Source organism: Tyto alba, unplaced genomic scaffold (genome assembly GCF_018691265.1).
Source record: "Tyto alba isolate M040663 unplaced genomic scaffold, T.alba_DEE_v4.0 Super-Scaffold_13, whole genome shotgun sequence".
NCBI lineage: Eukaryota > Metazoa > Chordata > Aves > Strigiformes > Tytonidae > Tyto > Tyto alba.
Genome location: NW_024881275.1, coordinates 6,803,887 through 6,822,693, shown reverse-complemented (window position 1 = coordinate 6,822,693; position 18,807 = coordinate 6,803,887). Strand labels below are relative to the sequence as shown.

Sequence of the window (18,807 nt, the reverse complement as noted above, 5' to 3'; positions counted from 1 at the left end):
TGGTTGCAAATAGTACAATTGACGTTAATATAGAAAGGCTACTTGTGTTGAGTTAAAAGTTCAGAACTTGTTTTTTGACTATGAATATCTAGGTTTTTTGGACTCAGTCCTGTGACTATAAGTCAGAATTGCTTGAAATGTGCAGCCTGTACTGTCCCCATTTTTGTGGATGATGCAGCTGCAGATCTTTCCAACTCAGGCATTGGAGGCTCATTTATGAACAAACCTTAGTGTTTGAGAACAAATCCCAACATCTGGTGTAACGTTACTGTGTGGCTGTTCTCAGAAACTTCTCTGCAATATTTTAAAATAGGACTTTTTTTTCCTTTATTGCTTGTGGGTGAGATGTTCCAAAACTTTGCATGTGGAGGTAGTTCTAATTGACTTCAAGGGAGATGCATATAGGAATAAGGACTAGTTAAGTTCAGGAGTGTGTGCTCTATCCTGCAGAGCAGAGGTTTGTCATATCATCCCTTCTGTTCCTCCCCCAAAATGTTTATGATCAGTTTGAAGTATGATGGGTACATTGGCTTTAGTAGAGAATGAAATTCAGCAGCTGCTCTAAAAGACCAAAGTAGGGACTGACATTTTGCCTGTAATCTAGTCTTTAGTTAGGACAAATTCCAACTTTCTGTTTGTTTATGTGAATTTCACCCCTTTCAACCAACATGAGCTTTTTCAGTGTTCTTTCCAGAAATTTTAGTTAACAAATTCTAGTGATGTACTCTTTGTTCTAAAAGCATCCTTGGAAAGTATTGGGTTGCTCTCTTCTGTATAACTGCTTTTTCTGCAGACTCTTGCCAATGATACACAGAGAATAACTATTTCATCAGTTTGCAACTCAGGAAGTAGACAGTCTATGACTATCAACTCTTTTACAAGAAAAAAGACTGAACAGAACCAATACAATTTGATAGACAGTGGACTGCTCTCTAGCAATTTTAATTGCAATCAACATTACATCAGAATTAATTAAACACTGCTGGCTAGATGACTCAGGTTTTGCCAAGTACATCTGTTTTTGTGTAGGGAAATGCAGGAGTGTAATGCTGAACCGAGTACCCTCCTTCAGGATGCCTGTCTGCCACATATTTCAGGAATTACTGAAAGCCCTCCCTCTCAGAAGGTGCTTGGGATCTCACAGAAACCAGCTGTGACACTTCATTGCTTTTGCTAAAAGATTTATGCAAGTGGTGAGTAATGAGACTCATTGCTTTCACATTTTGGTCTTTCACATATCAAGCAGCTGCCTGAACCAGCAGCTATAGAGTGAGTCATGCTCTCCTCTTGCAGCCTTGGAGACAGTCTCTTTTTGGGGGCAGAAAAGGGGAGAGAAAGAAAAAAATGGCTCTACAGTATATCAGGAGGCTTGAATTTAAGTCCTTGTTTCAAATAATTTCTTGTCTTAAAGTTTCTTCCCAAACTTCCCATTATGTCTATTTCAAAGTTTCAGTGCAGTAGTCCATCACATAAAGTCCACTATCCCCATGCTCTGACTGATTTTATTTAGATATGAAACTTTTATTCTGCAATTTCCACAATGCCAGACAACAAAACTGTCCTCCCCAAGACCTTGACTCTTTCCATGTAACTCCAATCCAGTGTACAGCTCTTACTGTGCTCATTATGTGTCTCATAGTACATTGTTATATTTCCCCCCTTGCCTGGATACCCAGTCACACCATCAAAAAACTTTTGTTGCTGAAAAAGAAGAAAAAAGATATGTTACATGCATCTAGGAGATCTTGGTCAGCTAAAGTCAAAAACACAGAGTGCTTCTGTGAACAGTGCAGGATCAAGACATCTACCCAGGTAGCACCAGGGCTGAAGGTCTGCAGCACAGATGTTTAGGCGGTGATCTCAGTTTTTTTTACAGCGTCCCCGTAAAGTTTCCTCTGCCTCCTGTGTAAAAACTAGCAAAGTTCCCATTGACTCAGCTCTGAGGGTAATGACCACATGTTGCACATTTAGTCTGAAGTGAAATGGCAATGATGAAGGACCTGTGCCTGCCATTTATACTCATACTGTGTAATACTATACTCCCTGAGTAAGGCCACCAAAAGAAATGCCTCCCAGCCACAGAAGGGATTAGTCCAATGCTTGAATTTACACATACTCTGAAGCAATAGATTTGTGGCAAAGCAGGCATCCGTTTTCATCATTACAAAGATAAATAGTGTATTTAAGAAAGGGGTTATCTCTTTATTCAGCCCTGCTTAGAATCTTCACTCCTATTCAGTGATTAAAAGTCTCTGGTGGAAAATCTCAAAATATTAATTTCAAATTGCATTTAAAAGAACCACAGTCTTTATTTTGAACATTTGACTTAGTTTGAAAAAGGAATCCTATTTATTAAAATACATGAAAAGTGGTAACGCAAGCAGTAAATTCAACTCAAAAATGATATGCACTAGTTTCAATGAAACAGCCAACTTGGGCAACATTTAGCAGTACAGTTAAGTTCAGAATTTTAACTTCAGCAGCGTTCTGGTTACAAAATTGCATTGTACAAAGTGTCTTGACTTTATGAAAATAAAAGTGGCCCAGACTAATAATACATGATTTAAAATCTAAAAATCTTGTTAAAAAAATGAAAAACCTTCTTCACTTTGATCACAAGTGTTTTTCACTCTACAGAAACCACATGGCTCTGAGTTTCTGAAACATTATCCGCGTGTTTCATCTCATCCCTCCAAGACTTTCACCAGACTATTTAGTAGTTCTTTTTTCCTGAGAGGTACTTAATCATGAATCTGATGGGGCTTGAAAAAGTTTCAGGTTAGACACATGATTAAGTACTTGAAGCTCTGTGGGAGCCATCATCAGAGGAAAAGTTTTTCAGGTGTTAACATATACGATTTATAACATATTGACATATTTAAAATTAAAAAGAAAAGGTAGAACAACTGTTGCTGAACACTGATGTTTATTTGTAAGATAATAAAACACTGCATCAGAAAAAAAAAAAATGGATATCTAATACTTAGTTCTTGCATATAGCTATAGGGTATTTATTTAATTCAATCCCTCAGCACCCAGTCTTGCCAGATCTAATTCACTGAAGTTTGTGGGAATCTTGCCACAGACTTCAACTGACTTTTGATGGGGCATTTTATACTGCAGCATCTGTAGAATAAATCGCACCCCACAAATGCTCTACTCAAAATGTATACAGTTTTTGTCTTACATACCTGCAACAGAACAGAACATGATGAACTTCATACACAGAGGTGGTTGAATTTTTGAAACATGAATCTGCGTTTTGCTGAGAAACACTGATTTATTTAAGCTGAATTCTTTCATAGACCTGTATTGATTTTGGCGAATCTTTTAGCAAAACATTTTTTGCTTGACTCAAAACACGTGTTGACCATTTTGCTCTGGATTTGATCATTTTGTTTCAGATTTGCTCTTTCATCTTGACTTTGTTTCATGCACCTTTGTTGTTTCTCTTTGGTTATGCTGCTTTGGTTTGGCGTTGTGATTTCATTTTAGCTGGAGATTGGAAAATTTCAGTTCTGGGGCAGTATTTCCATATACGTTCATCATGAATGGAGTCCACGTTGTTTTGATTGTTTCAATACAGCGCCATAAAGACTGTAACCAAGTCAGCCACTGCTTGTGACTGAGGGCCTCTTTCTTTGATGCCTCATCCATCTAAAGCTCAAAATCAGAGCATACTGTTATAGAAGAAATATAGGAAACAGCAACCTTCATAGTATATATCAGGACAGACCTTCGTAAGATAGAAGTGGAGAATAATTGTTTCTTTGGTAGCCTCTCCCCTGCCCATCCCAAAACCTCTCCAACCAAACTCTCTTGTCAGTTAACATAAGAGTGTTTCGGTAGGACAAGGGTGTTTGGTAATGCAAGGTGACTTGCAAGCAGCGTTCTTTTGTGGAGGACTTCAGAGCAGGGAAAATGTAAAAAAACACTTCTGTGGGAGGTCCTACAGCATGAGCCACCGTGACTGCAGGCTGAGGGTCAGGAAAAATCAACTGTGTTCCACTTGTTTGGCAGCAGAAAGGATAAGATTTTTAGACATAGCTCAAAAGCTGGCAGAAGAAATGTTGTCTTCCCTTTTTCTGCATGTGACTTAGTTTGGAAAACTTTGAATAACTAGGCAGTTCTGTCCTTCTCCACAGCAACCGTCAGTAGCTACATGTCCCAGCTATTTCCTGGATGAGGGAATTATTTCCAGCCTTATGTCAGGGATTGTATTGCAGGAGATCTGTGGATTTTTGATCAGTTTGGGAATGACCACAGAATACTGAAGACATAGGGTGTGGTAATATCCAGGGAACAAAATTGTCAATCTGAAGAAAAAGAATAAAAAAAAAATATCTTAGGTGAAACACAGTAGAGTGCTGAACGTAATAAAGACAACATCCTCCACCATTTCACAGTCCAGTATCAGAATGGGTAAAATGCCTTTGAGAAAGCAATCATCTCAAGGTCATGGCACTGACCACATTGTACAGAAGGCCATTGGCTCTGCTCATGCTTCCTTTCCCCTCTGTGAAGGTGAAGCTATGCAAAGGGCTTAAGCTGCTTTACTGAGGCAGCTACCACCAGATAACAATTCTCTAGCTTTTATTATTTTTGCTAAGAAGGTAGATCTTTGTGCTTCTCTCAAATATGCAGTTTAGCAAGACCTACATAGCTGCAGACATCTCCAGTAATATCTTGGACTAGACGCAGGAGGGACGAATCCCTGAAGCTCTCTGCTGGGTTTAAAGCAACAGGCAAGTATCACAGAGGCTGTGCACACTAACAGCCTGTGGCGTGTTTCTTACCCCATTCTGCTTCACTTGCATTTCAAGCAAAGAAATTTTGAGAAGTCAGTCAGACCATGCTGAAAATGGCAAGAAGATCTCAATCCACTTCAGCCAACCCTGTGCTGTAGATCTCACTAGTACTTCACCCTGAGAAGGAGGAGGAGGTGATGGTTGGGTGCAGCTTGACTTTTTAAATGATGTGTAAAATAGGAACAGAGAAAACCTGATTTATCAATCTAACTGTTGTATGAGGAACAACTGTTTGGAGCCTCAGGAGGTGGAGCTTCAGGAAGAAATGTTTCTTTTGCTGGAGCAAGTAAACTTGCATGTATCTGATTCAAAACTGGGCTCCTTAAGAATAGTCCTTAAGTGCAACCATTGTGGACAGAGGGAAAAGAAAAAGAAAATAAGACAGTTGAAGACATTTTTCTTTCATTCCCTCAGATCATTGAATGGGTCAGGTAACAAGAATGGAATTAGGAACAACAACAAGGTGAAGAAGTAAAAGATCCATCCCTTTAGGTGTTCAAGTAGAGGAAAGATAAACTGGCTTTGCTCTTTATTACCCTTGCTCACTGTTGTGGGATCTGGGTACCACTCATGGGACATACAGGTAATTTCTCTCCTTTCACAGTATGTGGGGAGAGCAAAACAGCAAGCATTCTGCTGTGGGTTCCTGACCTGAGTGACAATCTTGGCTCTCTTTATTTTTCAGTTGTTTTTTTGTGATCAGGAAGCAAAGATTTTTGCTTTTATTTGGTGCTGGGATACAGATTTCATTAGGATGAGCTGACTAAAGAGGCTTACTGATTTTTTTGTCCTCTTCTGCAGTTTTGTTATAAATAATGTGGAAACAGAAATGCTTTTTGCTATTGTTCTTTTGTGGGCAGATTGACAGGTTATAATTTGTTCTGCACTTGCATGTGGGGAAACCATGAGATAACATTTCCTTTCTCCTTTAACTACCCGACTTCAGAAGTTATGAAATAGCAAGTGGTTTTACTTAAGAGTGTTTGTGTTCACAGAGCTAATAGAGCTGCTGCCTCTGCTGTTTTGTTAGCAGGAAGAAAAGAACCTTGGGCAGTGGTGTGAAGAGTATGCATGACTTTCTGTTATGTTCTTAAGTTTTTTCCTTACAAATAAGATAGACTAATAGCTTTTAGTTTATTTATTTATTATTTTTTTTAGTAAGAATCCCATTTCTCTTATAGCGCACATATTTTATAATTTGGAATGGATACTGCATTTAGATTTTAATTTTTTTTTTTTTTCTCATTGTATTTTGATGTCAAAATACTGTGTAGGTAAGTGGAGAGTATATACTTGGAGGTATAGAGAAACTTACAGCTGCAGTATCAGATATTGAATCCTGCTTGTGCTACCACATCTCATTAGTAATGAACAAAACTCCACATTCCTTGTCCACCTTTTTGATTCCTGAAAGGTGTGAATGAGCAGGTACTGATTTAGTGTGATAATGAGAGGATTCTGGCTCAGCCTGTAACTCAGAGCACCAATTTTTACTTTTTTGATCTGTTCTTACTATTATTCTTCTTACTCTTGTCCAGTTTGCAAGGTTCTTCCAGTAATTTAAACTCCAGCTGGCATAACTCTTGGAGTCAGGGGAACATTCAAGACTGTCTTCTCTGCCAGGGTTGGTAGCCGGGAAGGGACTGACACACAGAACAAACTTAACAAAGCAGCAAATAAATTAACATACAAAAATATGTAAAAGTTAAGCAAAGCAACCTCTCTGCATAAGCATCATGCTCTGAATGGGCTGGATGATGTCAAACGTTTAATTTTGACTGTCTCAACATTATTGATATTTTGGAATAATTTATTTTGACTGTTATTCACAGGAAGTATTCATTATTTCCAGGTTTTGTTTTGACTTAAAACAATTTTTTGTTGTTTTGGCCGTTGGTGATGACTCAAAACAGTTTATTTTTCTATCTGTAGGGTCTGTGTTCTTCCAGGTTCTTAAGTATGTACCTAAATGTAAACACACATTATTTCTGAGCGCAGAGGAACTGCTCAAGTGGTTCAAGTTAGACACATGGTTAAAAATTTTGTGGAACTGGTAATGCTGAAAATGCATTTCCGTAAATTATAATATATGTATAATATATATAATCTTTAAAATAAGCATTATCTCCTCCAGAAAGTACACCCAGAAATCCTGAAATTATTATTGAACAACATGGAACATATTAAAATCATTATTTGGTAATTGCAAAGTTAAACCATGTCTAAAATTGTGTAGCATGATTTCCTTGAAAAAGTATTAAGTTTTAATATTGCTCCATTGTTTTGAATCCTTATTTAAACAATGGTAGGAGATAAAAGGAAGAAAATGCTGTACAGTGAAAGCATAAAGTAAATAAACAGAGTGAAGAAATATAGTATCTCTGCAAAATCATATATTCTACCCAAAGTCAGATTCATGCAGGTTGTTCAATATAAAAGAAATCGATTAAAACCCAGCAAGATAGCCTTTGATCTGAACAGCTGTTAGTGAGATAATTTGCTTTCTTGCTGCTAATAGGTTCATGAATTTTATTAGGAAAATCTGCCTCATGCCTTGAATCAGAAGGACAAAGGAGATAGCAAATTTCATGCATGATGCAAGAGCACAGTAATGCAAAACATCTGGGTGGAGTGGACGAAAGTGCAAACTGATGTTCAGTCTATTAAAGATGCAACCTTCTCTTTGTTTTTTCCCTTTCCCACAAAAAAATAAGATGACATTGGTAAGCTTCTCCTTGAAGAAGCGTCTTTATTTGATCCATTCAAATAAGTTTGCAAACCTGAATGATCTGTATGAAAAATCTTATATATCATACTTATGACAAACCAGTTTTAGGGGCCCTGTAGTTGATTTTAACCAGAAATGCATTTTGCACACTGGTATACCTGTGTCAGGTTCCCCACGAGAAAATTTGATTGTTTATTGGTAAACTCTTAAAAATACATGCTTTTCTTATACCAGTACATGTATGTAGTATTTATTGATTCACTACTAAAATAAGTGAATCAAATTCACTTGGTGTTTTGCAGGTTTACTTCATAAATATGTATCTATTTTATAAAGTAATTAGCAGATAATGAGTCATGAACAACAAATAACTGCATCTCAGGCATAAATATGTGAAATTCAGGGACTTCCAAACATGTCTTGGAAATTGTGAAGGTACATAAATTGTTGTGAGTGAGTGTACACAATTTCCCAGCAATGATAAGGTAAATGATGAGGTAAAATTACCTTATTTTCCACAGTTTTTACAATCTAATTTCATGCCCTCATTTTTATCCAGCTTTGTTAGAGGATACTGCTTTTTCATATTCTTTCAGATAGTGATCTTGATAGTCACTTAAAATATAGTAAGGTCGGAATGAGTGCTTGATCTTGGCTGCAAAACAAATTAAATCTGCATTAAAGAAAGTCATCCTGTGGTCAGAAGGGAGAATGTGAGACTATGCTGTCTCCTTTCAGTTTTTCTGTAAAAAAAGATCTGTTAAGGCAAATTGGAAGATTCTTTGGTAGAAATTTAACAATTACCAACTACCACTCAGGTGAACAGTGCTAAATTACTTGTATGCATTCTTTACTCCCTAGTTGTAAAGTAAAACTGTAATTTAAATCATCCTCATGCAAGCAGAGAGGGGAAAAAAATTGCAAGAATTTGTTGATTGTGTGACCATCATCTCACACTTGAACCACATAGGCATTGAGAAGAGCAATAAACATCCACTTTAAGTTGTAGAACCCCAAAACACAAAAATCAGTTGTCTGAAGGCTGTGCTTTGCTTAGCGGGATTTCAAGAACTTTACTCCTTCTTGCTCAACTCAATGTTTTAACCTACAAAAAAAGAGTATATAAGTAGCTCTAAGTCTTCTTTGTAAAACCACAAAAAGATTTAACATATGGTAGGAAAAAAAATCCATTCCTTTTTCTGCTGGCTAAGAACACCACCTCTTCTAAACATAGCGACGTCATATTTTCTTACCCTCACAATTTCCTTTTCACTTTCACTTCTCATTCAAGAAAGCTGAAATATCAACTGTTTTTCCTCATTTCCCTACTCTGTAAATCTACCTGTTCTTTTAGAAGTCCTAAGTAGCCATCATCTGGCAAACCTGTCTAGTTCAGGGTAAATCAAATAGGTCTCTTGCAAAGGTGACATTTTCAAAGCTTGCTGTGTGAAACTGAACAAATATTTGTGTGACCCTAACTTATACATGTAGAATTCATATCTACAAATATCAAAGGGGTACCTAGTTAGACATGAGTGTGTGAAAAGAACTGATTTATGCATACATACTGTGTATACTTGAGTATAAACTGACATTGCATAAATGTGACTAAGTTGAGTCTTTCTAAATATTTCACTTATTTTCTCTCTCTTCCTTGCTCACACTACTTGCTCCTGCAAGTCTTAAGTCAGTCAAAGTCTGCACCATCATCCAGAACACCTTCATCCCCATGTGCCAGGCAATAAATACCCAGTCTCAGAACTCACTTTTTCCTGCAATTACTGTTATTCCTGCCTTACATTGAGTAAAATTTCCAGATCTCTTTTATTAACTCACAGCTATAATAATGAGCCGTTGGCTTCAATATTTTTTTGCAAAATACTGTAACTGTTTTGATTTCTGCATGTTAGGGGAATAGACTTCTTTGCTTTGTTAGAAGTTAAGCAATATTTTCTTTTTCAAGAAGCTATACATTTAGTTGTGTCTGTCTGGTGAGCAGTTAGTCTTCATATATACACTCTGTTTAATGCATTCCTCATACGCTTAGTGTGATTTAAAGGACCATATGTTGCTCTTTACTTGCATCCATATAAGGCTTTTCACTCTCAGTCACTTAGCAATTAACATCACTGATTTAAGACATTCGTATCTTCCACCTGTCTACTCCCATTGCTGCTCTGAAGATTACCGACTTGGAAAAACTGACAGAAGGGAAGATGTTTGTACCTTGGGCTTTTCCTGAGTAAACCCTATTTCCTGAGCATAAACTCAACTTTTTCAGGAGTTTAAAATCTGGTACCAGACTTTGCAGTCTCATGGTTGTTGGCACATATTTTCTCCTCAGATAAAATGGAAATCTGGGGCAGAAGGAGTGGACAAGGCATGAGGCAGCAAGATTCTTTAAAATGCCACAGTTTGTGTCACTGGAAAGACCTTTCTTTGTGTCTCTTGTGAATCTAAGATAGCTACCCCTTCACTCTTTGCATCATTCAGAGGGTTCAACACTCTGCCTTTTCATGTTCAGCACTGCCATAGAAGCACCTTTGTGTGTGAAGGAGTTTCAGATGTATATCTTTGAAGTGTTTTCAAAAGATCAACATCATTATAGTATTAAGTTTATGATCTTATGGTTTACTGCTCTAACCTTTCCCCATAATAAATTTCTCTCAGTGTAATTTAAATGCAGGACAGCAGCCGTTGCGGCGTTGTAAAACAGTACTTTCTGATGGCATGTTTGTTCCTGTTGCTTAAGCATCCTCTCCTCCAGTGAAGGTTCCTTTTTGCAATTTGTAATTATGTGCTGAAAATAAACTAAAGTGGTATTTCATTCCCTTTATACATTTTAGTTGTATGCTACAGTAAGCTTTGAAGAAAACCCACAGGTTTGCAGTACCACTCATTCATGACATCATGAAATAAACTGTATTCCCTGATGGGGACTTATCTGTCTGATGAATACTTGTTTAATACAAGGACTTGTAGCAGTAATTATATGAACAATGAATATGAAAAATACTGCTACTCATTTCATCTGACCTTAAGTTAGATGATGTGTTATTTTATGTCATTCAAAGCTCTGTTGTATGCTAAACAACTATCTAAAGCCTTTGACCTTTATACTTTTTTCTTGGTGTAGCATTTAGTTTTTGTTGGGAACATTCAAACTGAATTAAAGTAACATTTGTCTGTGTTCTGACTGAATGATTCCTTAATACTTTTTTTTCTTTTTTAAGGTAAAAAAATCATAACAGAGCCTACAACTGTTAAGCTGATTACATCTCTGAAAACTGACAGTGTGAAATCGTCATCTGCTAAAGTTACTCTTAAACCTCCTGTTTTTGAGACTTCGATTACTGAAGTGGCTGTCACCCAAACAGAGGTCCCTGCTTTGGAGGAAACCACCCTAGAGACTGAAGAAGATACAGAAATGACTACTGATGTGGCTGAGGAAAAAAGGGAAATGGAGGTGCTTATGGAGAACATTAAGTTAACCACCCTTCTACCTCAAACTGTCACAGATGGCGAAATAAGCACTTACGATACACTGGGAAGGACTGAATATGATGTTTCACCCAAGTTAACAGAGAGCACATCTGCAGCTTTGGAACTGGAGCACACTTACTCTGAAGCAGAATTGCCCGAGGAACAAGGTAGGTCTGAAAGCATTGAGGACGCTTTCTTGACCTCTATAATTTTTCAGGATAGCACAGCTGTAGCTAAGAGTTCCACTCGTTCATGGGAAGATACTGAAACGGGAGATACACAAAAACATGATTCTGATAATCAGACTGAACAAATAGAAGTGGGTCCTATGATGACAGCTACAGATAGCTTGTTACCAACTTCTCGGAGAGAGTTTCCCAGGACAGGGACTTCAGTTTCATTAACAAAAGAGAATATGTATCTTGGTGTCCACTCAACAAAAGAACCCACAAAAACGTCCATGGAGGCAAAATCTGACAAGAAATTTACAACTGTTGTAATACCTAAAGCTTTGTTCACTGATCAGTATGATCTTACCACAGAGGGGGAGGGCAGAGAGAGCATGTACACCGTTATGCCTGATAGAGTTTCTGGCATGGCTACTGGTAGTGTCCGAGAATCAGAAGTGTCTACTGCATCAGAGACACCTGCAGAGGAGCATACAGTAAACACTGGACAATATTCGACGGATGAGTCAACTCCGTTCATTAAATTTAGTTCTGCAGCGGTGTTTGATAGTGAGGCGTCAGCTGAAGGAAGCAGAGAGGACCTGAGAGACGGGCAGTCTACTGTGTCATCTGGAATACCTGTATCCTTTTCTGTATCAGCTGTTAATCAAACAGGATCTGAGGCCATCTCTCACCCAGGAAGTACTACTTCCCCACAAAATTTTGCAGAACGCACCACAACTTTTATCCACTCATCTCAGCAAATGGAAGGGTCAGCCATTTTAGAGGAGCAGGAAATAACAAAGGAGCCAAAACCAAGAACAATGGATGTTAAGATCCCTCATGCAACAACTGTAATTCCTACTTATGTTACAGTAGAATCTGAAGGCCGTTCTGCAAGTGAGAAGTTCACACAGGCTCCTCTAGCTTCTGGCATGTGGCTGCTGACAGATAAAGATCAGGGATATATGACAGAAGAGTCATCTCATACTGAGAGAATACATGAGTTAGATACAGAAGATGGTATCTCTGGAATGGAGCCTACATCATCTCCAGGGCAAATTACAGAATACACAAAGTATCCAGGAGCTCCAATTTCAGCAGTTACAGATGAAACTGAGACAAGCATGGAGTCAGTGGAAATGAAAAGTGATGAAGATGCAGTATCAGCTGATTTGGATCAGAGTAATGATACTACAGGTGTCTCCCACACAAGCAGCTCTTTGGATTTGGAAATGATCACAGTATCAGAAATACCAGTGGAGGAAAGTAGTGCAACATTAAAGTCTTTTAGCACAAGTGTTAATGTATTGCCAACTGCTATGCCCACAGTCATGGAGGTAACCAAACATGAAAGAGATGAAACATCAGGGTATGTTTTGAAAATGTCCATTCCTACCCCAGAAGTTGAACAAAGAGAGGCTACTGAGACATTGGTGGCACCTGCTGAAGAAGTCTCTACTGAAATGGAAGTCTCCATCTCTACTGAAACGGAAGTCTCAAAACACACAGTGACAGAGGAAGGCCAGACAAGCATTGTGACATCAGCTGAGGAGGAATCAGTGGCAACACTTCAAGACAGAAAAGGAACACCATTAGCTGGCTTTGGAGGGACAAAGGAATCTATTATATTTACAGATGTAGCAAAGGTAGATACTACAGTTCCACAGAAAGAACATGATGCTTCCCTAGTTCCAGTTACTGTAGATAGTGAGGTCACTAGAGATATGTCAGTTACTGATCAGACTCCTTTTGAGGGTATCTTTCATACAGAAGCAACAGAAACAACTGCAAAAGATAGTGAGGTGTTCCCAGAGGAACTCTTCACGAAAGATCAAGATAAGGAACCAGATACTGCCACAGAGTCTACCTTATCTGTGACATCTGTCCAAATACATGAACAAAAGACAGCACCAGGATCTGAATTATCTCAAACAGTTATTCAGGAAAAACAGGATGAGACAGGTTCAGCTTATGATGAGACGTATGCATCAACAGAAGTATCAGTGTCTTCAGTGGAGCACACGGATTATGGAAGAGTTCTGGGATCTGATGAAACTACCACCAGGACCTTGCATCTCACAGTGACTCCAAAAGCTGAAACTACTGCTGATCAAGAAGAGAAGGTCACTGAAGTGATGTCTATAACAGCGAGTACCCAAGCAAAATCATATGAAAGCAGAGGGACCCCCACCAGGGAAGAAGACAGTGAGGTAGTAAGCTGGGAATCTGTGTTGCCCCCTCATACGATACCAACAGGTCATTCTACTGTGGAAAGTATTACTCATCTGACTTTGGGAGCTTCTTCAAGCCAAACTCTGGAAGGTTCAGGAATATCAGAAGAACATGAAGAAATCAAAACAACTATATTTTCAGCTAATGCAACAGATAAGGCAACAATTCTCAGTGATGTAACAACACCTTCTATTAGTGCTGTAGACAAAATTCAGCCTACATCAGCATCCAAACCTTTTGTTACTCAAAAGTCACCACGTATCATTCCTGAAGAGGAAGAGGAGGTAACAAGCAATGACATCATCATAATTGATGAATCTGTTTCTCCCAGTAAAGCCACTGCTGATGATGACCTGACAGGAAAGATGTTAGAGCCAGAAATTGATAAGGAATATTTCACAGCATCAACTGCTACTGCAGTTGCACGACCTACTGCACCACCCAAAGTGAAGGAGGCTACAGAGGCTTTACAACCTCAAGAGGTGTCTCCTTCCACTTCACACCCTGATAGTGGAAATGACATAAGATTATATGTTATACAAATCACAGGCAATGATACAGGTAAGATTTTGCCTTTTAGACCTGCAGTCCATCAGAATGGACAGTTTATCGTAACAAACTGGTGTACTTTAGAATATACTGGAGATGTTTCTTGGATCACTGAAGGACGCAAAGTACAATTTTTATCTAGATAGCAAGTTACTAAACATTGGTAGGTTTATTTTTCTATCCTTTATAAAAAACCTCAGAAAAATGTTACATATATGGGTTGGGGTAAGATATTTTCCGTGTAAGAATGAATATGAAACTGTTGTATTTCCTCTTAAAAGTCATGATGGCTATAGTCCAGTTTTCTTATTTAATGTTGTCAAGTCACTGTTTTAACTTCAGCTATCTGTGAAACAAGCATTTTAATTTCGCAGCTTCCATTCCATGCATTACTAGCCCTAAACGAAGCACTAGATTATTTTAACATTCCATTAGTCTGTAGCAATTAACAATGCCATGTACAGTGTAGTCAGCTAAAAAAGGGTGAGGCACTCCACTGAGTCCACAGGTGGACCTCCTGTGGTTTGGGGGAAGGGGTTTTGCACGTTTTCATGGCATATAATAATGTATCTTTAATCCGTTTTATATATTCTGTGATGCAAATTGACATAACTTTTAGTTTCATTAAATTTTTAGCTGATGACACTGTCATGTGTTTGTAGCTTCAATTCCATGGGTATCCAGAACAGAAACTCCTGAAGTAGCAATGAACTGTTGAGTTTTATGATGAATATCTCTCCATAATGCAATAGCTGAAGGCTATGCAATTTTACGTTAAGGAAGTCTGTCAACTGACTGTTATTTAAGATGTCTCGTTAAAATCTTATTTTTCAAAATGAAATGTAGAAGAACTGACAAAAAAGGATAAAGCTCAGGATATCTATTAGGTTCAACGTTACATTCTGTTTATTTTATAGTTATAACTATTTTATTTTTTGAAGGAACAAAGTAAAAATTAATTTTATGTTGTATATACCTTAACTATATGCAATGCTTTTGAATTGGTTGCATAAGAAACTGTTTTCTCATTGGTTCTCAGCCATAACATCCATCTCTTTGAAGAATTTATCCAACAGAATTCATAATTTATGGGCGTCTTTTGGTTGGTTTTGTCAAGTTTGTGCTTGGGAGAGTTTTATTCAAAAATCAAAAGGCAAAAGTAGTTTCCTGAGATGTGCCATATTGTATTGGATATTTTATATGGTGTATTTCATATCTTTATTCACTTTATGCTTATTATCCTGCTTTATATTTACAAGATGTAAAACTGCACAAGTTGTATCAGTGGTAGCTTAACCTTCTTTTTCAGAAAATAATAGTTCTGTTATTTTAATATTTGAACACTACTTTTGTTACTGCAGTATATTATCTGAAACTTTAGATGTTGCCAGTGTCTTGGAAGTCTCAATTAAATGAGACAAATCTGGTAAGTCAGAACACAAAGGTAATTTCTGAAGACTAGAGTTAAGCAACATATTAAATACTTTCATACCTGTGGAAATTTGGCTAATTTGGCTTAATAATTAATATTAGATTGTGTAGTAGTGAACTAGTTTTCCCTGTTACATTGTTGAGATATATTACGCTTTATTGCATATGGAAGAGTGAGTTGTCCTGGGCAGTTGTATGTTCTGGGCAGATGGAAGGAAGTAGGATGGTTTGGGAGGGTGTGGAAACTTGGTGTTTTCTTCAGATAGTGCACAAGGTGTATGATTCAGGATTTTCAGGATTCAGGGAGAGTCTTATTTTATACTTTTTTTTCAGAATGGTGTGGGTTCTGTGATTCATTAAATTAGGAATTAGTTCAGGGTGGATTATCTAAAGGACGGTGGATCGATGCATAGCCACTCTTCATTGCTACTCTTGCTTTCACCTGGGTGATCAGGTTCTTAGGACAGAATTTCTTCAGGATTTGCCTTTTGTGTCTTCATAAATTTTCTAAAGCTCTGCATGCATTTTCCAGGTATATATGTGCATATGTGTGGGGGCTTTTATAAGCAGAGTTAAAGCTATACATCCTTAAAATTCTGTTTTTAGGAATTATTTAGTCTGTCAGCATAGAAAAAAAATATTTTTCTTGAAATATTATGAAATTCTCTATATGACAGTATCTGTATTGTCTTTAAACATGTACCTAGTGCAAGGTCAAAAAGGAGTTTTCTTTATTTTTCTGTTTTCAATATCTGACAGTGAAAATTCCTCTATCTAGCTATCTCACAGAGAAAAGGCACCCTATACCTATTTACCACACATTAAGTTAGAGCTGCTAAAGATTTTTCTGTCTGAGGATTCAGATTAGTGTTTTCTTTCTCCAGAAATTAAAGACTGCATCTGAAAAATCCTGCCAAGCCCAGTTTCTCTTCATTGTTCCTCAGTCCATAAACTTTTCTTTGTGCTGAAGAAAATGTACATAGGAAGTGCTGAAGAGGAATGAATTTGGCAAATATTACTAACATATGCCTTTCACTAGGACATAGTTCAGCTTCTTATTTTATCACTCTTTATTTGAAAATTGGTCTGTAATCATACAGGAACTACATAATCTGTACATTTGGTATTTTGTTCTCAGCTAAATGGGAACAAGAAATACAGTTATCATTACATCTCTCTGATAAAATAAAGGTTTTTCCTCTTTTGCTTTGGCATGTTTTCAAGGTGACACAGCCTAGCTTTCTTAAATAACATACTCAATTAGGGTTATAAGCAAAGACTTTCATGATTTTCAAGTCAGGAGTCCAAAAATGCCTCCTAAGAAATGACAACATGCTTACCAAAACCCTTCAAATAATAGCTGTTTCAAATAGGAACAATAATCAGAGGTTTGCTGTATAAACAGTATTGTATATAAATGAATATAATATTTTCCTTTTTGTGTATGCACAAGTGTTGGAAATATTTATGAGGTTATTATTTTTCTTTTTAATCTTTCTTCACCTCCATGTTATTCAGCTTTTGCCAGAAACAACAGTTTAATCGTGAAGCAGGGCTCAGCAGAAACACGGTACCATGTTTTATTTCCTATCAGACCTATCACTTAATTACAGTAAAAACTTGCTATTACACTAACACAGATGAATATTACTCTCAGCAGCTCCATTTACCATCTGTAGCATAGGCATAATAATATTTAAGTGCTCCATGGAGGTGCTATTAGGCTTTGTTAGTTATGAGCAATATTTTATACTCCATGTGGAAGAGAAGAGTCATGCCAGACGAAGGATGTTTTGAGAGACGCAGACATTTCTAGCAGTTCCCAGCAAGCAGGACAGAGCGTATCCCTTGCAGCACAGGAGTCCCTTTGCGATCAGTCCGTGTCCTACCTCCTGGTGAAGTGTGGTGAGAGCAGCCCACTGCTGCTCTGGGTCTGGTGAGTTCACCTGTGGCCAAGCACTGGTAGAAGGAGAAGCAGGAAGCATTTCTTGCACCCTTCTTCTCAGTCTCAAACCCCTGCTAAACTGGCACCGACTTTGCTGAAGCGCTTTGAAGTGTTTGGCTGGAATGTGCTGTCAATGTATGGAATGTGTTATGGATGTATGGAATGTGGGGGATATTATTCTTCATTATTATTGCAGACTCAAGCTGCACTTGAAAGACATTGAATGTTGACTGGGTTAAATTCAATTAAATGTAGGGGCAAGGATTCTTAGTCCGTCTTAGATACATACACCTCCCTTAATTTGAAGTAGTACAATATATAACTGAAAGTTGATATTAAATATTTTCAATTTTTTAATGCAAAAAGCCTTTAAATTTATTAGACCAGAAAAAGTTTTTCCTAGACGACTTCTTTTCTTATGCCATCTAAGAGGTAAATAGTTATACTTCAAGCTTTTAAAATGCATGTTTGCAATCAATTAAAACTTTAATAAAGGAAGTTTCAGTTACTTTTAGACAAAAAAATTTACCCATGAAAACAGAAGTAATTTGGGGGCCTGGTAGAAGATCAAGCTCATTAGCTTAAATTCTGGAAAACATGCTCTAGTGCTGTTGTATGAAAGAACACACTGCTGAATGGATTAAGCTGCTTATTTGTATAAGAATACAGCAGTTTTCATTGAGAAAATGTATTGTACAAGCAATCCATATATTTCCATGTGAGCAAGTGTGAGGCAGGTGCACAAATTAATGAGGGATATAAGACATGGTTTTTCTGGCAACCTATGGCACATGGGCAGACCTAGGGCAGGTGTTCCAATTAATGAGGGAAATATATTTGTGCATGGGGAAACATCCCTTTTTATGCTACAAAAAGCACCATGCACATGTGTAATAATGGAAGATGCTTGGGACTTCATTCACTTGAGTGAGATAACAGGCTATTCCCCTGGGATCGTGACTGTGTTGTGAAAGTAAGAAAGCAGGATAGGCATGCACTGTGATGTGTTATCACATTAGCAGCTTTCTGTTGCATTAGATAGGACAGCCTGTTTGTCTTTCACTGCAAAGATGCAAAACTTGCCATCTCGTGCTCTTTTATGTTTTCATAGTTCCTGTGTATTGTAGTAGTGAAGGCTGATGCTGTTGCTGGGAGGCAATAGATTAGGAGCTGAAAAAAAACCCAAACAAACAAACCTGAAGAAACTTTTCAGCTCATAAAGCTTTTATGAGCTGAAAAATGCTTGTGGGGGTGTTGTTTAACAGCAGTTGAGGGGATGCTGAAAACATAACTCCTGTCTGTATCAGGAGTAATTTGCACACCTGCATTTTTTGGAGACATTTGAAAGTCTTTACTTAGTGAATATGTTTCAGAGTGGTTATTGGACCCTGGGACTCACACCAGCTCTGTCTGGTTTCTTGTCCCCTCCAGCTTTGAACAGAACGAAATTGCAGGAACTTG

General features: G+C 37.7%; 1 protein-coding gene across 3 annotated transcripts in view; it reads left to right on the top strand.

Moving 5' to 3' along the window:
• VCAN (versican) overlaps nt 1-18,807 on the top strand; it is a 117,911-nt gene that overhangs the window by 45,439 nt on the left and 53,665 nt on the right. For 2 of the 3 annotated variants that reach the window (XM_042787701.1, XM_042787700.1), the window contains exon 8: nt 10,770-13,982. In XM_042787701.1, coding sequence (XP_042643635.1) covers nt 10,770-13,982 — 3,213 coding nt within the window. The remainder of the gene's footprint in view (nt 1-10,769; nt 13,983-18,807) is intronic. The other variant, XM_042787702.1, reaches the window with a different exon arrangement.